The following is an 18,705-nucleotide window of genomic DNA, read 5'->3' as shown; positions in this document are numbered from 1 at the left end:
GAAAATAAACAAAAAAAGACTATGTAAGAGAATTTCTTTTTTTTTATAATGGTTATTGGAAAATATGTTGTAAATCAAATTTTGAATACATGTATATTTTTGAATGAATTTTTGATATAAATCAATTTTAAATTATTATTTTGATTTGAATATGTATATCAAGTAACATAAACTCATTATTTTTTAATATAATATAATAGATTTCCAATTTAATAGCATAAACCCATTACTTTTTTTTTTAACTTACTGCTATCAATGTTTTCAAACAAAACAACTTTATGTTGCCAAAATAAAAGCTCAAAGTATTTCTACTCTGAACATAGATTGATTTCGGTTTTCCCTAGACGGGCTTTTTTATTACGAAAACCCAATGATGAAAAATAGCTAGGCTCATATTTGGTGGGCTTTTAAAACATTATGTTCCTTGTTAAGTAATGTGGCACTGTCTTGTAGGACAAGTAACCCTTGATCTGCCTAATTTAGGTTTAGGTTCTAGACTCTAGTTTTCAGTGTGTATGCTTGGTTAAGAATGATTTCAATTTCTATGATGCTGCTTTTTATATATTATTATTTGCAGGGATTGTATATGAAGGTGAGCCGAAGGTAAGCCAGAATTTCTCTGTCTTTATGATTACTGATTTTTTTTGTTACTATTATAATTCATTGTTTTTGAAGGACTTGTTCAAATCATTTTGTAATATATTATTACTTCTAGTTAGATAAATTGAAGTAAGTGTATATAACTTCATAGTTAATTAATTTTATATCACCCCTTTTAGCTTCTTTTAATTATTAACCAAAATATACACCGGTCAACAGATCATGCTAAGAAGAATGTGGTTTTTAACGTTTCTAACCTAATTCGCCAAAAAAAATTGAATGCATCCTAGTAAGCATGTCTTCACTCTCGTACAATGTATTATCATGACACCGATATTATATGAATAAGTTTGTAAGAACTACATTTATTTTTTGAAGCCAAGAGCATGCATCACATCCGCCACAAATAACGACAAAATACACATAGGAAGCTGGAGTTGGATAAATACAAAAAAAACAACTCAGTTATTTCGCATTTTATGTTGTACTCTCTTTTTTTTTTTTCAAAGGAGTCCAACATAGCTGCCTTCGGGTGTATCTTCAAGGACAAGCGGGGATCGACAGTATCCGAAACCTCCTGCGTGGAAAAAACGTGCCATCACCATTGGTAGCTGAAGCTTTGGCACTACGATGCGCCCTCCTCACTGCCATCTCCCTAGACTTTTCAAAAATCTGTTTCAAAACAGATTGCCAGACGCTCATTACAGCGCTCACCTCGACTGTTCCTCCGGCGGATCTCTACAGGATCATCCAGGACATCGACCATCTATCTTCACTCTTTGTTTATGTATCTTTCAAATTCTTAGCTAGAAATTTTAATTCTGCAGCAGATAAACTGGTTAAATCTGCACTTTGTACTGCTATTTCCTCTATCCCATAGAATGGGTATGAGTTTGGTTTCTTAATATATCTATGTTCAAAAAAAAATGTTGTACTCTTTTCCAAAAAAAAAAAAAAAAAAAACTAGTCGTGTTTGATAAATGAGTAAACCTCTATCATCAGTTTTGAAATATATATACTTTTTTTCTCTATAAAACCTGTTTTTATTTAAATGTGAAACATTTCAGGATATACTACACTATACCATTTGTTCCATTTTTTTCTTTTAGTTATTGGAGTCTCTCTCATTCACGTACCCCATTAGTCCACAAAGAGAGATAAAAAAATGGAAGAAGAAATATGGCCACCGAACCCGTGTCTTGACTCTTGACATCTTTGTCATGCCAATCTATAGTACCAAACAATGGTGGATCTAAAAAAAATATTATCCGAGGCAAAGATGAAAACTATTAGCATAATATGTAAGTAGGGGAGTAAATAAATTTTAACGAAATTTCAGTGAATTTAAAATTTTCATTCGGGGTACTGCCCCTCCCTCACTTCACGTGGTCTCGCCACTGGGACCAAAAGTAAGCATAGAACTGAAGAAGAGTTTAAAGAGCTTGGCTCTCTCTGCTGGATTTACTTATTTTCGACCTTTCTGTACCATCTAAGAGTTTAAGAAGTAATGTTAAGCATTTATCTTCTTACATTCCTAAATGCTTCAAAATTATCATATACCTCTTCTTACATTTCTAGAAGCTTTGTAATTACCATAGACCTCTTATCTTTAATGAATATGTATATTTTTAGGTATCTGAATGCCATACAAACTAGTGCTCCACACTTGCTGCGTTACTTGGCGACTGCTTTCATTGTCAACAAAAAAAGGGCCTCAACTGAAAGAATTCATTAAGGTCATTCAAACAAGAGCACTACTCCTACAAAGATCTTATTGTGGAGTTCCTGGCATGTGTGTTTGTCAATCATGACTTTGATGGGGATCCAAATCCCTTATTGTCTGAAAATTATACAATCTAAACTCGTTTCCCACGTAATGCAGGCATGAGCAGTTAATTAACCACACCAAAGCCTTATCAGGACAGACTTACAAGTTAGTACGCGACTCATCTGTTAGGACGCAACACAGCTAGCAGCTCGTTAATCACACTTTTGCTTTCGAATCTATCCTTGACCCTTCCTTGATCATCTTGGCTTTGTTTTTGACTGGAATCAATTGTGCTTATTTGCTTTGAATTTTCCTTTACACGTCTACACATTTGGTCATCTTTGCAAAAGTTGTTCTGTTTAAATGTTTGATTCTTACTAATAAATTTTGATAATTAAGCAGAGTACTACCCTTTGTTTTAAGCTCCTGAAGAGTATATCTAATCAAAGCGTTTGAAGTTTTGTGATTAAGCCAACATCTGCGATTTACTTTTGAGTATTTCGAATATCAAGATAGCATTCACCAATAACAAAAATTTTAAATTAATACACCTTTAATCCAACAGAGTCATGAAATAGAAACACAACATGTCAGTACTGCAATTTAAAAAGACATAAAACGCAAGTTTGCATGAAGCCACCAAAAAGATATATACATCAGACTCTGTTATAGATCACAAAATGATTTCTCGCCTGACTAAAGCAAAAAAATCCCAACAGGAAACAGCTTCCTAGTCTGCACAAGTACACCATTAAGAAGTTGAAGTCAAGCAAGCAAAAATTAATCAATCAACATGATCACAAAGATGATGAATTACCATAGAAAAAGCTGTGAAGTTCTTCCAGAAGACTGACAGCAGAAATAACTGCAAAATTTAGGTTTGTGTAAAAGCACAAAAGCTTTAATAGATAACAGAAACAGTTAGATCATTCATGTGCACATAATGATTTCGGTTCAGAGTATCACACAGAGTACTTGTATGGATTTTTATATATCCAATTTTCATGTGTAAGATACTAGTATTTTCTTAATGCATTACAGATTGGAAGTAGAGATTACTAAACACCCATTAATTGTTCTTGTATAAAGTAAATGAAGATTACCAGCTTGACCTAGAAACTATAAGGGAAACAAGATTTTCCCTCTTGCCAAATCTATTAAGCACAATGTACTAAGAGCTAACCACCATAAAGGATCCCAGTACTTAGACTTGTAAGATTTTGCGAAAAAGCAAATCCAAGTAACCCTCTACGCATAACGAATGCTACTGTTGCTTTCTCTTCTTATGTTCCTACGTATTTTATCCATTCTAAAGTTTCAAGACTCGATAACACACATTCAGGACTAAGCTCGGTTCATTCCAGCAGTGTCACTGTTCACCAAGTTGAATGGGATGGTACTGCGATGTAGAAGAACAGAACATTATGTCACCATACTGAAAAATAACCTGATCAAAGAAGCTGAATAGTTGGGCTTTAAGATATACAGTACCTGTTCATTAGGTGAATCTTTGAGGAGACACAAAAGTAGATTCAACGACTATGTCTCATATGTGCGTAGCGTTAAAAACATACAAACTTCTGGAAGACAATACTACCATAATATTCTTGCATAATAAATATACAAGAAATATAATTCAAACAGATTGATTATATGTAAAAACAAACCCCATTCTTCGATAGTTGCCGCTAGATTTGATTTATAGAAGCCTATTCTTTGATAACACAAATACATATGACTGATGTTTGGATGTTTTTTTAACAGGTCAAACAGTGACTTATTAGAAGAGTGATGTTTGGATGTTTTTTTAAAAATGGATTCTAATATGTTGAACTCTGATATTCAGCATGTATCGGCCGGATCCCGGCGTCCGACCGAGGTTACCGAAAGGGCGTTATGGACACGTGTCTACTCATTTAGACAACCCTACGTGTCCCGTTACTGGTCCCAAGATTCGACGAACGCATAACCTTCTGTGAAATACCGTCACACCCGTATCCATATACTCCTACTTACAGTCATGCGCACATAGAAATGGAAATGGAGGGCCTGAGTAAATGGGTTACTCAGTGAAGTGACTCTAGACCAGCATGCCCGCATGACACTCTACATTACTCTATGCGGGAACCAGGGCTGACTAGCCACTACAATCAATCAAATGCATTCTTAACATTTCATAACATCATCATTCTACTCTACGCATTTCTACCAACCTAGAGATCAATCAATACAATGATCTCACTCATTGCTAAACACATAAATTGATAGACTCGACTGACTTGACATACACAACCGACTCGACTCCAAGCAACCTAGACGTATGGACCTACGACCGTTTACGGATGTTCCTACCCGTTCTGGCCTGACCTGAAAGGGTGCCCCTTTCGGGAATCCGCCCCCCTCCAGCTTCCTACATGGCTATCCGAGTTGTAGCACGTTGGCCCACACGTGGCACTGTCCGCCATCCCGGTCGTAATAGCCATAATTATGCCACGACTCGGCATTGACTTGAACTTATGGCGCCTTGCACATTTTCTATCCCACCTTTTGCGGTTACCGTCCTTTCACAGTCTTTCTCATCTCGCCCATGAATACCTCATGTTAGGCTACTGTTCCGTGGGCTCCTGCGGGTACCTCGTGTTAGGCTACTATCCCGCAGGCTCCTGCGGGTACCTCGTGTTAGGCTACTGTCCCGCAGGCTCACACACCCTAGACTCTAGACGCCCACCCGTTCTCGGTGGTCTAAATAGGACATCAAGCAAATTCATTGACTCGTTCACGTTCTCATTCTCATTCGCATTTCTCATACTCATTCTCATTTCCTTAACTCATTCATTTCAACTTAGACTCAAACACGTTCATTAGATGCCACCCGTTATCGGTGTTTTACACAATACACTTCACACTCTCAAACGCAACACTGATGCCAAAGGACATCTCATTCACGTACATCATGCATTCACATCAGTCACCAACGACATATTTATCATCTTAAGCATTCACTTGTTTCTAGCAACCTAGCTCTCATTCAAGGATCCTCATAGGAATCACAACAACCAATCACACAAGCAACCATTATAAACAACATTCACATCAACACAAGGCAGTTCATTAAGTCCTTTAAACAAGATGAGAGTTCTTATGCAGCATGATCCATTCATCTAGCAACCTAGCAGTCTTCATGAGCTATCAACCTAACTCTCAAACATGGTCTAATCATACCTAGATCCAACATAAAGGAGTATAAAGAATCATGAGAACAAGCTGGGTTCAAGCTACCTCACCTTAGCCTAGATCTTGATCTGGAACAGAGACAAGGGAGATGAGATCTGAATAGATATGGAACAAGGGAATAGGAAAGAGATGAGATCTGGTCACCACCACCAATCGGCTGCAACCACCTCCACCACCACCACTCACGGCTGCTCGGCGAGAGGGACAAAGAGAGAGACGGCGAGGAGAGAGAGAGAAGAGAAAGACCCGCAGGGGAGAGAGAGATGACGGCTAGGGTTTTCAGTCTCTGGGATTTCCCGACAGAGCTTCGCTTCAGTTTCTGAATGAGGCAAAAGAAGGGGCTTGTAACAACCCCGAACCGTCCTAGACATATGGTCGATCAACCGGCCAACAATCAAACAAGAACATGACCGATCGACCGTCCAACACCCAGGGTTAGAGATGTATGAGCCAACCGGCCAGCCAACAATCAAACAAGAACATGACTGACCGTCCAACCCAACACCATGGTCCGGAAGCGCTAGGTGACGGGTTAGGGATGATCCGGTCAGAGTCACAAAATTTACTCCACGACCTCGACCAGTTCATCCACTAACTCGTCCCGCTGCGTCAAGGCACAAGGCTTTGCAACCCGTACCTAGAGTTAGCGTTTTATGTTAGATCGAGGCCTAAGGCTTTTCAACCCGTACTACGACCTAACGTTGTGTTAGACCGAAGTAGTCAAATATCAGAGTACTCATGAAGCGCATACAAAACAATTACTTTATTAATTCAAGAAATATCCATACATTGAAATAATTCAAGACTGGGCCCGGCCTAATGCCAAATCGAGCCAACAAAACACATAACACAATACCGTTTACAAAAGGCATGAAATCTACTCCGGCGGTCCTAACGTCTAGCACCAAGCAATCCGATCATCCTTACCTAAAGCGACCTGCAAAAAGAAAAACAGAGTTGGATGAGTAATCTAGTATTACTCAGTGAGCTGGGGGCCTCTACCCGCAACCTAGACTCTAACCCAGACAACCCAAAATAACAATCAATCTAGCCCTAGCATGCAATATAAGCTAAGGCTAAGCAAACCGACTTGGCCTCCTGCCATGATCTAACTTCAAAGTAACGGGAACCTGCACTAAAACAAGTCAACAACCAATCTCTGGTTAACCATATATACGCTTGAGTTCAGTACTCATGTAGTGTTAGACCCTTAGACCATACAAGTATCATTAACCGGTCGACCAACAATCAGACAAGAACATGATCAGCCAACCAATGATACCACATAGCTTTAATATCCACCACCCTTCACAAGCAATCACTCAAACACATAAATGCCAACGTCAGGCCTACACTAACGAAATACACACCAACCCTAATCCGGTACCTGAGCCAGAATTAAGACTTACTGTCAGAAACCTGCAAGCAAATCAATCAACCACAATCACAATAATAATAAGATAGTAACTACCAAGACTCGATCTAATTCATAACACCGTATATCGATGCTACATTAACTCGAGGGTTCCATAACCCTCTACGACACACTAACACAACACTCTAACCTGGGCCCTGGTGACTTCGTGTTCCTCCTCTCTATCGGCAATATCCTATCTCCCTACCACAAAGGCCAGAAGAAAGAACTTTCAACCGACCGCAGCCCACAGTCCTTCGGGTCACCGCGCGACAGCCCACAGTCCTTCGGGTCACTGCCTCATTACACCGTCGTGTAATACTCAGCCATAGGACATGACCCCGTTCGTCTGAGTCTTCCTGATCCAGCGAATAAGGGGTTTCCTTGAACCCGCTGGGTACGAGGCCGAGGAAACACTAATCACCCCTAAACAAGCCTAGTATGGGCGGGTTACACACATACTGTCGGCACACTCACACAACACAAACTCAATCTAGAACCTAACCTAAAGATAAAGTTCAAGATCCTAACTAGACTCTTGACTCAACAAGACTAACCAATAGTACCAGTAGTCCGGCCTATATGGCCTAAGACCTTAGTATTAACTACTAAACAACAATATCAATACTAAACAACTCAATCAAACCGTTACCCATATAGTTCAGCCTCCCGCTGAGAAACTATCTTTAAAGATAATGGGAACCTGCACTCAACCATAACAACACACAAGAATAGAAAACATGATGCATCCTAGCCCTAGTCCTAGTCAGGTTATTAACTCAGTCTTAATTCCATTCATCTCAGCTTAGCCCATGCTAAACTGAGTCCGGTTCCATAAATAAAATAACCCTAAGGACTCTACCATTCAATAGCGTGATCTTTCTAATCTATATGCGACTCGATCTACCCTAAATTCCAAGTGGAATTCAAACATGCCAGCTCACAGTGTTCTAGGCGACAAGCAGCTGGTTGATCGAAGAGGACATGGCCAAAACCCAAGATGAACGTCTTGACTGGACTGGACTGATCTCGACTTGGACATAACCTTGGCTTCATCATGAAGACACTAACAGGTCTGGACGGACTGATCTGGACTCGGACAGAACCTCTTTTAGCTCCTGGACAGTTCTTCGGACTTCCCGGCGGAGTATCGAGCAGAACTTCGACTGATCTGAACATGTGGATCTGAACTAACTCCGGACGGCACCTCCGCTTGATTGTAGGAGAATATGACTGGCTTGGACGGATTGAATTGGACAGAGCTTTCACGTCAAAATCGTAGAGAATCGTTGATTGGACGAAACTGGCCTTCTCGGTGGAGTATCGGTGTTCAGAATCGACCATACTCTTAAATCGACCACTTTCTCTCTCTCTCTCTCTCTCTCTCTCTCTCTCTCTCTCTCTCTCTCTCTCTCTCTCTCTCTCTCTCTCTCTCTCTCTCTCTCTCTCTAGCCACGTTTTTGAAGTGGCTTTGGTGTGTTCTGGATGTCTGAAACTGAAGGAGGTGGCTGGGTATTTATAGAAAACACCAGCCAATCAGATTCAAGTTGGTGGCCGCCCATGTGTCGCTCCGCATGGTTCCGGTTGCATGCGCGGCGGCACCTCGTGCTCCACATGTCTTTCAGCATGGCTAGGGCTCATGCAAAGTGACACCTCTTATCCTGCCTGGACGACCAGATGTCCATCAGCATGTCTGGATCACATGGACGGCGACACACGGTGCCCACATGTCGATCAGCATGCTGCGGTTGCAGACACGGCGACATCTCGTGCTTCTGTGTGTCAAGCTGCATGGAACTGCTTCATGCACGTCTACACCTCCTTCTTCTGTTGACACTCAGCAGGTTAAATTGTTGACACCACGTCCGGATCCCTTAGATCAAGCCACCTCGAGCTTCTCGGTCCATTTGGCCTGATTTCGGTCTTTCCGGCAAATTTCTGACCCGCGATCAATCCCGAATATTTTTTCTACTCCCATTCTGATGTTCTGAATATTTTTAATAAACTCCAGACTCCATTATAACCTTGACGGTAATATTTCCCGAGCCTCCGGCTTCTCCGAAAAATATTACAGAATACCGAAATTAGGGTTCGTCCAATTTTGGGTTTTCCCATCGTGCTTCGATCCCGTCAAGCTTGATTCCCGTCATGCTTCCAACGTATTATGTTTTCAACATAATATACATTACCGATACGAAGTTTTGAGGATTACTTCGTGGTTAAAAAACGTCATGCTTCTAAACCGTCGAGCTTCTAAAACGTCGTGCTTCCAAAAATGTGATGCTTCCAAAACGTCCGTCTGATCAATCTAAGACATCTTCTAACTATGGTCGAGCAGCTTATTCGACTCATAGTTCACTCACGATCAATTCTTCGACCACCACGTTCTTCGAAATTTCCCGATCGATCTTTATCCCCGCGATTCGACCACCAAGTTGATGTTCGGCCAATCTGTTGTCTCGACCATTCTTATCCCGAAGGGCGGGTTATCACAGGGCTGCAGTTTTTTTTATAGGAAAAGAGGAAGGAAACCCTAGGTTTTTGTCAAATGGGCCGTAGAGAAACCCATTTTCTTATAAAGCATAACTCATAACAATAGATTCCAGCAAAAGCATCCAAACATCACTCTTCTAATAAGTTGAGCTCATTCGCTTTTACATATACTTGTTTTAAAAAGTCTTGCTACTTAAAGAGTGTTGTAACCAGCTACTTCTCAATACAACGACCAGTTCATATTAGAGAAAAAAACTTTCCAGTTTGGTTTACATGTCTTTTCGTTTAGCAAAGAAGGGATGAAGAGAGGCTCTTCTTTACTGCCTTCCACTAGCTCTTTTGTTTGATGATCATCGTTGTTCCAGAACTGGTTGGTAGGAATGACAAGGTTACTTTTGTTGTTAATGTTCATGATGAGTGTTGTCTGAATTAACAGCAGACCCACCAAAGCTCTATGCACTAGTTACACACAGGGAGCCACACTTCTAAGAAGACCTAACGAAGAAAGTGAAGAGGTTTCATCAAGCCAAAAAGCAGAGCCCATCCCATCTTGAACTTTCTTCACTTGATTGTCTATTAAGCATTTGGAAGCTCAACATTTCTGACACAAAATAATAACTAAATATACCCACCAAACCCGTAAAAATTTACAGTCTGAAACTGCCGTTGTGCAAGCTGATAAATTCCATACATATAGTTCAACAAAATATAATTATAGAGACATAAGCTTAAAAAGTTTTTGATAAAAACACTATGCAAGAAATCAAATTTCCAGTTGCGAATCCAGTATATGAAAGACTCAAACCGCACTTCAAAATCTTACAGTGAAAATGTAAGACAAATAAACGAAGAACGTTCACAATCTAGAGAAGCTTCCCCATGTAAGTGCTTACGGGAAGACACAAGTTCTTATACGCTTGAGATGTTGTGATAGACATATATGAAGGCATACATATAATCTTTTTTTTAAGTTTGCCAATAAACAGAAGTAACTCAGGCTTCCAAATACATATTGCTCTCAAAATCATCCCAGTAAGTCGTATGCAAAGACTCAGTCTCAAAAGGGAGGCGCTCCCGCAGTTCGGGCAATATAACCCCTTCTGTCATCTTAACACTATCCAGATCGTAAATGGCATGCAATAACCAGTAACCAGTCTTAGAGAGACCCTAACCGTACCCTCACGACTAGTACCCTGCACAGACAACTCACCTGGGATGACTAGATCGATGTCTGAAATAGGTAAATAAAAAGTCTTTAGTTGGACCATTGACTCTCATCCTCCAAAACCCACGACAAATGTATTCTCACCAGTCCATGCACCATAATACAAGACAACGTCCATGGAGCTACCTTACGAGCAAGGACGTATAACGTCCCGACAGCCCACGGCTAATGGGCCACCCACACCCGCTCTCTCGGTCTGTGGGCCCCATCCCATTCAATGGTCGGTGCATTAATTTTTCCAAGGCCCGAAAGTCATGTTTACTGACCTTTTTCCGTATTTTGGCCTCATTCGCATGGCATCGCGAATCACTTCCCGATAGGTCATCATCCTTCCACTACTCCAGATTTCACTACTCCAGCTCAAGCACGCTTAACTCTGGAGTTCTAAACGGATGTGTGACGAAAAAGGTAAGTCAACTTTGGTGATATAGATAACCAAATCAGTTCTCTTAAGTCTTTCCATATATCACAAGTCGGAATGTTACATTACGATGCGGAGCTAAGCTTTGGTTGATTCTCCTCCAAAGCCTTTCCAAGTTACGCTAATCACTTTGTATTCCTCCTGAACAGAATCGTTCCAAAGTGGTTCCACATATTGGAATCATCTCCCGAGATGCTCGATACAACTATTGGCAACTCCACGTGCTGCTTAGTTGTGAGGTTACAGATCCGCACACTTGTCCCAATTCTTCAACACATCAATCCACGTAGAGCATTCACAAAGCACCCTCCTCCCATTCCTGGTATGGTCACATATTTGTGGACATCATGGATGGTCGCCTTCATGTTCTTAATCAATATAGTGAGCAGGGCATAGTCGCCCTGGCCATCCTTGTCGACTAAGTACATGAACAAAAGCCGTTCACTTAGCGTAGACGATGAAGCTTTAAGAAAAAGATCAGGAAAATAACGAGATGAGATGATGGAATACCAGAGCTAGAGACACACTTGAACTGCAACATGTCTTGAATCGGGCTTGGAAAGCACCCTTCTATTACATGTTTCATCTTCTTCTCTCGGTTTGCGAGCTTCTACTTTTATTTTGCTAGTCAACGGGTTAAACATAAGCATAATGTACTTTATATTAAAAACAGAACTCGCAGAGAATCGTACCTTTTCCCCTTTTCAATAATTCTTAAAATAAATAATAATAGTAATTCTTGCCTTTTTCCTTTCTCTTTTAGGAAAATATTTACCAATATCCTTTTTTTTATTACCAATATCAATCTACTTTTATACACCAACCGTCGAGCAGGCTTCATTGTGTCTTGGCACTTGTAGTAAAAATATTCTAACACGGTTCCACTCTTAAAGTTAAGACTTTTACATTAGAGGAATTGCCTAAATTTTTCGATGATAGTAATATATTGTAATTGTAATCTACCTTTCCAGTCCTAGCTCTTCTATAACATTTCTGTAGCACATAAACAAAACTTTGAAATGATAATCCAATTTAAATACTTAATCATTTCTATGTTTTGTTGTTTGTGTATTTGATTAAAGTCTTGTTTGTAGACATGAAATAAATATCCGAATCTTTTCCTTGCTACTCAAGGCAAATTATTTAAGTTATGTCACTGAAGGTGCCTTAGACGACCTAAGTCATACTACACAATACAAAAAGAACTAACGCTGTGCTCATGAATTCTGGTTCAGCTCACGGTAACACCTAGTTTGTATATTACTCTGCTTCCTTTGTTCCCTTCTCTGTTTCTGGTGGTTTATTTTTCTTGCAGTGAAAAAACAACTTACCCTAATGTCAAGACAAATCAGAGTTTAAAGACTTGTCGTTATTATGTCTCTTTGTCGTGCTCTCGTCATGGCAATGTCAAACCTAGACATCATCGTCATCATCCCAAGAAGCCGATCTGCCTTCCTCTTTGCTGTCTTGTCTCTGTTTTCTCAGCACAGAAAAAGACCAGGACCAAACCCTGAAGTTCATTTTCTATGAAAATTCTACAATTTTCAGAAACTATATCCTACTGCAGGTTTAATATGGAAAATTATTGATACGGTTTTGGAATAATGCTCAGAGCTTTGATGTCGTGTCGTTTTCTCCAGTTTTTTGGATCTGTTTTAGAATATGTGAGTGAGTCTCCCTTAAGGAGACAATCCACGCTGTTTCCATATGTTCAAAACTGAAACGGTTTTGCGTTCCGACTTATGATGTTGATCTTATTTGGCACAGACAGACATCAGCTCTACCCCTGTAATGATTTGGAGAAGCTTATTGGTAAGGTATTGGAGCATGATTTTATGCTCCTTGTCTTTTATCTCTAGAAGCGCTGCAAAGTTTCCACACTGGTAGCAATAGTTTGGTGCACTAAACACGGTCACCACATTCTTTTCCTGTTACCATAAGCAAAACGTTAGAGAGATCAATGCCTTCGTTAGAGCCTTGAGCAATTGAGATGAACATACACACACCCTTCCACCAGTTAAAACCTTCCATGTGCTCTTTGATAGCATCATCAAGTGCTTTAAGAACAGCTTTTGGCCGCAAAGTGTTGTACTTTTCATGGTTGGCTTTCCTCTCTTTGCTCTTAAACGCAGCGTCTGTTCTAAGAATCCTAGACAATCCTCTCTTGGGATACTGATGGCATATTCAGATGTGTTTAGTTTTTGGAATCTTTATGTTGGTTCTTCTGATGGGAAGACAACCATACTTGGTTGAATATCAAATGGTCTGTCAGATTTTAACATGGGGTTGGTCAGATGAGAACGTTTCTTGACCTGGCACTGAGATGCTGCGAGAAGAGGAATAAATATAGGCCAAAGATGATTTTGGTGGCAAAAGAGATTAAGCTAATAATAGAACAAGGATCACTAGCTCGAGGATGGTTAGATTATTTAAGATTGAGATTATGCTCATACTAAGGTTTTGTATTGCTGATTACTTTCCTTTTATAGTAATATGTTTGGTGCAAAAAACTTCATTTTGATTAAGAAAAGACTTAAGAGGGTACATGATTAATCTAACTTTAGGTACTGTTCTTAACATTTAGACCAAAAAAAAACTTTAGGTTCTGAAAGCAGGAGCAAAGTTTCAAGGACCTGCTTGAGATGGTTCTTGCTGAAACTGTTTATCAGGATTAGGCTCAAAGCTGAAACCTCATGAAATGTTTTGTGTTGACCATTCAGACTCCCATGTGCAGAAGAGTGAGTTTTCAAACTTGTTGACTAATAAAAGTTGACTTTCTGAAACATTAATGGCCTCAGATTCAACACTATCTTCACCAGAAGGCAACTTTGACTGCCATAAAATTTTATTGATCTGAAGAAGACCATGAAGTTCTGGAGAAACAAGGGAAAAGAGAGGAGGAAACAATGGTTCTTGGACAACGGAAGCACTTTTCTCAAAGAGCTCATTGTTGGATGCAACGGTAAAACCAATCCTATCCGAAGCTTCTCTTCTGATCAGATCCTCAAGGCCACAAATGGATTTGATCCAAGCCGCTATGTAACGAGTGACCTTTACTACACTTGGTTCACCGGTAGCATTGAAGATCGATCTTACATGATCAAGATGTATCCTGAGGAGAAAGTCAGAGGGGATGGAGATGGAATTGGAGCTGTTTACAACGACGTTGTCATATCTGCTCGTGTTACCAATCACATCAACTTCCTGAAGCTGTTGGGATGCTGTCTCGAGTTCCCTTGTCCAGTTCTGGTGTTTGAACACGCCGAGAACGGAGCATTAGGACACCAAGGAGGTATAGGTTCCAAGGATACAGAGTTCTTACCTTGGGATGTAAGACTAAAGGTGGCTAAGGAGATAGCCAGTGCGGTTACTTATCTACACACAGAGTTCCCTAGGATCATTGTACACAGAAACATAACTCCCATGAATGTTTTCTTGGACAAGAACTGGACAGCTAAGCTGTCTGATTTTTCCCTTGCTCTAACTCTCCCTGAGGGGAAGTCTCAAATGGAAGATCAAGTGATGGGATGGCCCGGATATTTAGATCCTTCTTATCTACATACGAGTATTGTTACAGAGTATGCTGATGTTTATAGCTTTGGAATCTTTATGATTGTTCTTCTAATTGGAAGACATGGCATGGCTCCTCGGTCTGATGCGCGCTTCATCGATATACGTAACTATGTAAGAGGGTTACAAGAGAAAGGAGAGTTCATTGAGACCATATACCGGGTTGGAGTGAGAGATATTGTGGAGGTTGAAAGATTTCAAGTGGACAAGTTTATTGAGCTTGCCTTCAGATGCTGTGAGAGGAGTGTGGAGAAGAGACCGAAGATGATTGATGTCGCCAAGGAGCTTAAACGGATTCAGAGATCACTATGTTGATACAGCAGCTGATCCTAGCTCTCAGGATTCAACATTTATATATATATATATATCTGTTTTTGCTTGAAATATTCATTAAACTCGTGGGAGAAGACCTCTTGAAGTAAGTTGCAGCAATCTTCTTAAAGACATCCAGGAAGAAAGTTGGCTGAAGAAAAATAAACAGGATTTGGATCTTGGCTCTGATCCCATAATAGATTGATAAGAATATGTTCATTTCACTAGTAGGATTAATCATTATGACATTACAAACCTATGTCTTTTTGTAGTTTAGAACAACAAACAAGCTCAACAAACTTAATTGTAGCAATAGCTTTTATAAAATTTATAAAAATCTTTCGTATTTATCAATACAATTTTAAGAGATTTAAATAGTAAATAATATATTTATATCTTAAGCATATATTTATCTTAAACATGAATAATCATAATAATGTAATTTTGAAATATCTATTTAGTTATTAAAATTTGTAATTTTGTAATTTAAATTTGGATAATAATATCTTATTACATTGAAGAAGTTTAGTTTTCAAGACAATGTAATTACAGATGTGTTTTCAAATGCTAAACTATAAATCTGGTACTTTTCGAATTATCGCGTAAATATGATATTTTGACCCAAAACAAATTCCATAAAAAATGGAAATAATACAATTCTTTCCGGTGATCAGTTCTTGTTTTTGTATAAAGTACATGCCTACTTCCCTAGGTTGACTCACAAGAAAAAAAAAAATCAGAGCCGTGGGATTGTCTTTTTGTATAGCTGCGGTGAAAGGTTTGCGGAAGAAGATGATGAAACGTAATAGAAGAGCTCTTTTCAAGCCCAATTTTATCCCCGTAGCCGTCGTCATTCCAGAGCTCCCTGGGGATGTGCTGATGAAGATCCTGGCTAGATTGCCGGCGATTTTATTGATGGAGCTCAAGTGCGTCTCAAGGCTTTGGTCTTCCATGATCTCATCTCCTTATTTTGCTAATCTTTTCCGTAAAATTTCATCGCTCCTATGTGAACAGCATTTGTATCTAGTGGACCAAGATGCCCAAGTCGACTACACATTTCCCACTCCTAGTCGTGGTATTATTGAACTGCACAGAATTTGATTCGAATTTCGAGGTTATTAAAAAGAGATGGCATTCAAAACACATTTTTAGAAACAATAAAACAGACGTAACACACAAGCTAAACTAGTGATTCAATCGGGTCCGTTACATAAACCACATTTCTTGTGACCCAAAGCTACAAAGGTTGTCGCTTATTTAAAGGCTTATGACTGGTTTTGAGAATGAGTTTTGTTGTGCGGTTACAATTGTAGGTTTAAATATTATAGAGGATAGAGGAAATTAAATGTTAAAGATATAAAAGTTACTCAACACAAAATCAGCGGATAAGGAAAGATCGAGTCACATAAATCTCCACGAAATCAAGGCATTAACGAAATATAATCAGTAAAGTAAAAAATCTCAAATCTCTCTGAAATCATAAAACATGGAAACGAAATATGGAAAGAATTAAATCAACGTCATATTGAAAGAAAGGCACATTAATCTGAAAGATCTAATCAAATCTCAGATCAAATCAACAAACTATAGAAAGTTCAGATCTCTGATCAAATAATGAAAAGATAATAATGAAGATGAAAGAACCAATGATTGAACTTGGAGATGAAGCAAAAATGTAAACACTTGGGCTATGTAGCTACCGACTCGTTCGCGATGATATGATAATCAGTGTAGAGCGAGATTTTATAGGGTTTTAGTTTTGGGCCGAAGAAGCCCAATAACTCTAGCTGGACGAATGATATAATGTTACACTAATAAAGCATAACGGAGAAACATATCATTACCCTATGACTAGTTTATTATAGATCAAAGACATCAATTCTCAATATACTGTATGCTGCTGATCAATTCAAGAAGACGAGTAATACACATCCATTATAATCAGAATCAACGATATGGAAATGAAATCTTAAATTAAAATCAATACGAAAGAGAGAAGACATCAGTAAAGAGTTCTTTTTTTGTGCACCATTAGTTCGGAGTTCAAGCAATATAAATTATGTCTTAGGCTCAGTTCAGATTTTATAATATATAGTGCTTTGTTTTTACTCAATATCTATTATAGTAGAAATATGTATATACACGTATATGTAACCAATATTGTCTCTATTGCAAGTCTTAACATATAGGAAATAAGGATTATGGAATAGATTGGTTTAACAATTACATTCTATGGACTAACAATAATGATGGATCAAGCAAGAGGCCAAAAGGCAAGTCTCATAAAAACCGGTTTTGTTTGTGTTAACAGTACTAGAAAAAGCCAATAACATAAGTAATCTCGAAAGAGCAATAACAGAAAGTCTTTAAGTGTCATAAAGAGACTAAAGCACTAACATAAGATCATAGAGGTTTGACAAGGTCGAAGAAATGCATGCAGATCAGAGAAGAAGTGAGTTATCTCAGTTAATTTTCATACATGTTTTATAAATAATAATAATTTATATTAAGCCTTCAAATCTAGCGTCTCCCACCCACCATCTCAAAGGATTGGAATTTGCGTTAAAATATCTTACTTCAATGGTGAAGCCAGTATCATCATTTGCTTTACATATTAATTAATCAGAAATGTAAGCCTGAATGGGACATCTCATGTGCTATGCAGTTCAAAGTTCTCATACATGCTTTCTTAAGAGAACATGTACGCATCCATGTTGAATACAAAAGGGTTAGGACAAATAAGCTTTTTCTATTTGGTACTAAAGATATTATTCATTCAATTTTACACAACTACTTCATTCAACTTATTTTTGCTAACAATGTGAATATCACTAATGAATAATGAACATTTGATACAAGATTAAACTTGGATCCCATTCTGCTATTGAAGCTAGATGGTTTCTAAGTGTTGCAAAAAAAGTAAAAAAAAACACTGAAACAAAGATAAGCCTAGCTAAGTTACACAAACAAAAGCTAGGACTAAACAAACAAGGTCACGAATTCAACTTATGTAGAGACGGTAGGTCAACATCGAGATGGACCAGCAGACAAGGAGAAGATGGAGGGTCGCTCAGAGCACAACAGGCGGAGGCGGTTGACAACTCCGGCCAAGACCATCAGCATCAATGAGCTAGCTCCAAACAAAAACGAGTCCAGAGGATTAAGCTCCGAAGATCACAATCCCTCCCCGAAACACTACACTTGGCTGTTTACGATCTCTCTCTGATGAAGCAGGCGGTAGGTTGCAGGCTGAAACTGGCCACTCCACACACTAACAAAGCAAAAGACTCTTTCTCGTGTTTGAAGAAGAGGCAGACTCCGGAGAGTCCTCAAAGCATGGAAAAACAAAAGCAGCAGATGAGAAACCTCTGAGACAGCAACGGCAGAATGGGAAAGTCCCCAAAACCCGAGCACACCAGCAAATCGTAGGAACCAACTGAAACTGAGAAATGCCATGGTAAGTTGATAGTAAGCTTGACTGAGGAAGAGGCTCTCAGCGGAGTGTCTCAGCTCCGCCGCACTCAGAAGAAACATAGTCTTTGAGGAGAGGCTCTACACAACTTGAATCACGGAGAGAAGAGAAGCACTGGCAGGGCACGGTGGAAGAGAACAGAGGAGAGTCAGAGTCGATATACGTAACTATGTAAGAGGGTTGCAAGAGAAAGGAA

At 39.2% G+C, this 18,705-nt stretch overlaps 1 protein-coding gene across 1 annotated transcript; it reads left to right on the top strand.

The window, feature by feature from the left end:
- The first annotated feature begins 13,091 nt into the window (after positions 1–13,091).
- LOC125591113 (serine/threonine-protein kinase ZRK1-like) lies at positions 13,092–17,888 on the top strand. The gene has a single exon (XM_048764578.1). The coding sequence runs from the start codon at positions 14,021–14,023 to the stop codon at positions 15,038–15,040; it is 1,020 nt and encodes a 339-aa protein (XP_048620535.1). The 5' UTR covers positions 13,092–14,020; the 3' UTR covers positions 15,041–17,888.
- The last annotated feature ends 817 nt before the right edge of the window (positions 17,889–18,705 follow it).

Source organism: Brassica napus, chromosome C8, assembly GCF_020379485.1.
Source record: "Brassica napus cultivar Da-Ae chromosome C8, Da-Ae, whole genome shotgun sequence".
Taxonomy (NCBI): domain Eukaryota; kingdom Viridiplantae; phylum Streptophyta; class Magnoliopsida; order Brassicales; family Brassicaceae; genus Brassica; species Brassica napus.
Note: the sequence above shows the minus strand (reverse complement) of the source record. Positions and strands in the feature narration are given on the sequence as shown.

Excerpts from the sequence above, each read along its gene's own strand:
- LOC125591113 (XM_048764578.1), top strand. The coding sequence starts at position 14,021 with ATGAAGTTCTGGAGAAACAAGGGAAAAGAGAGGAGGAAACAATGGTTC.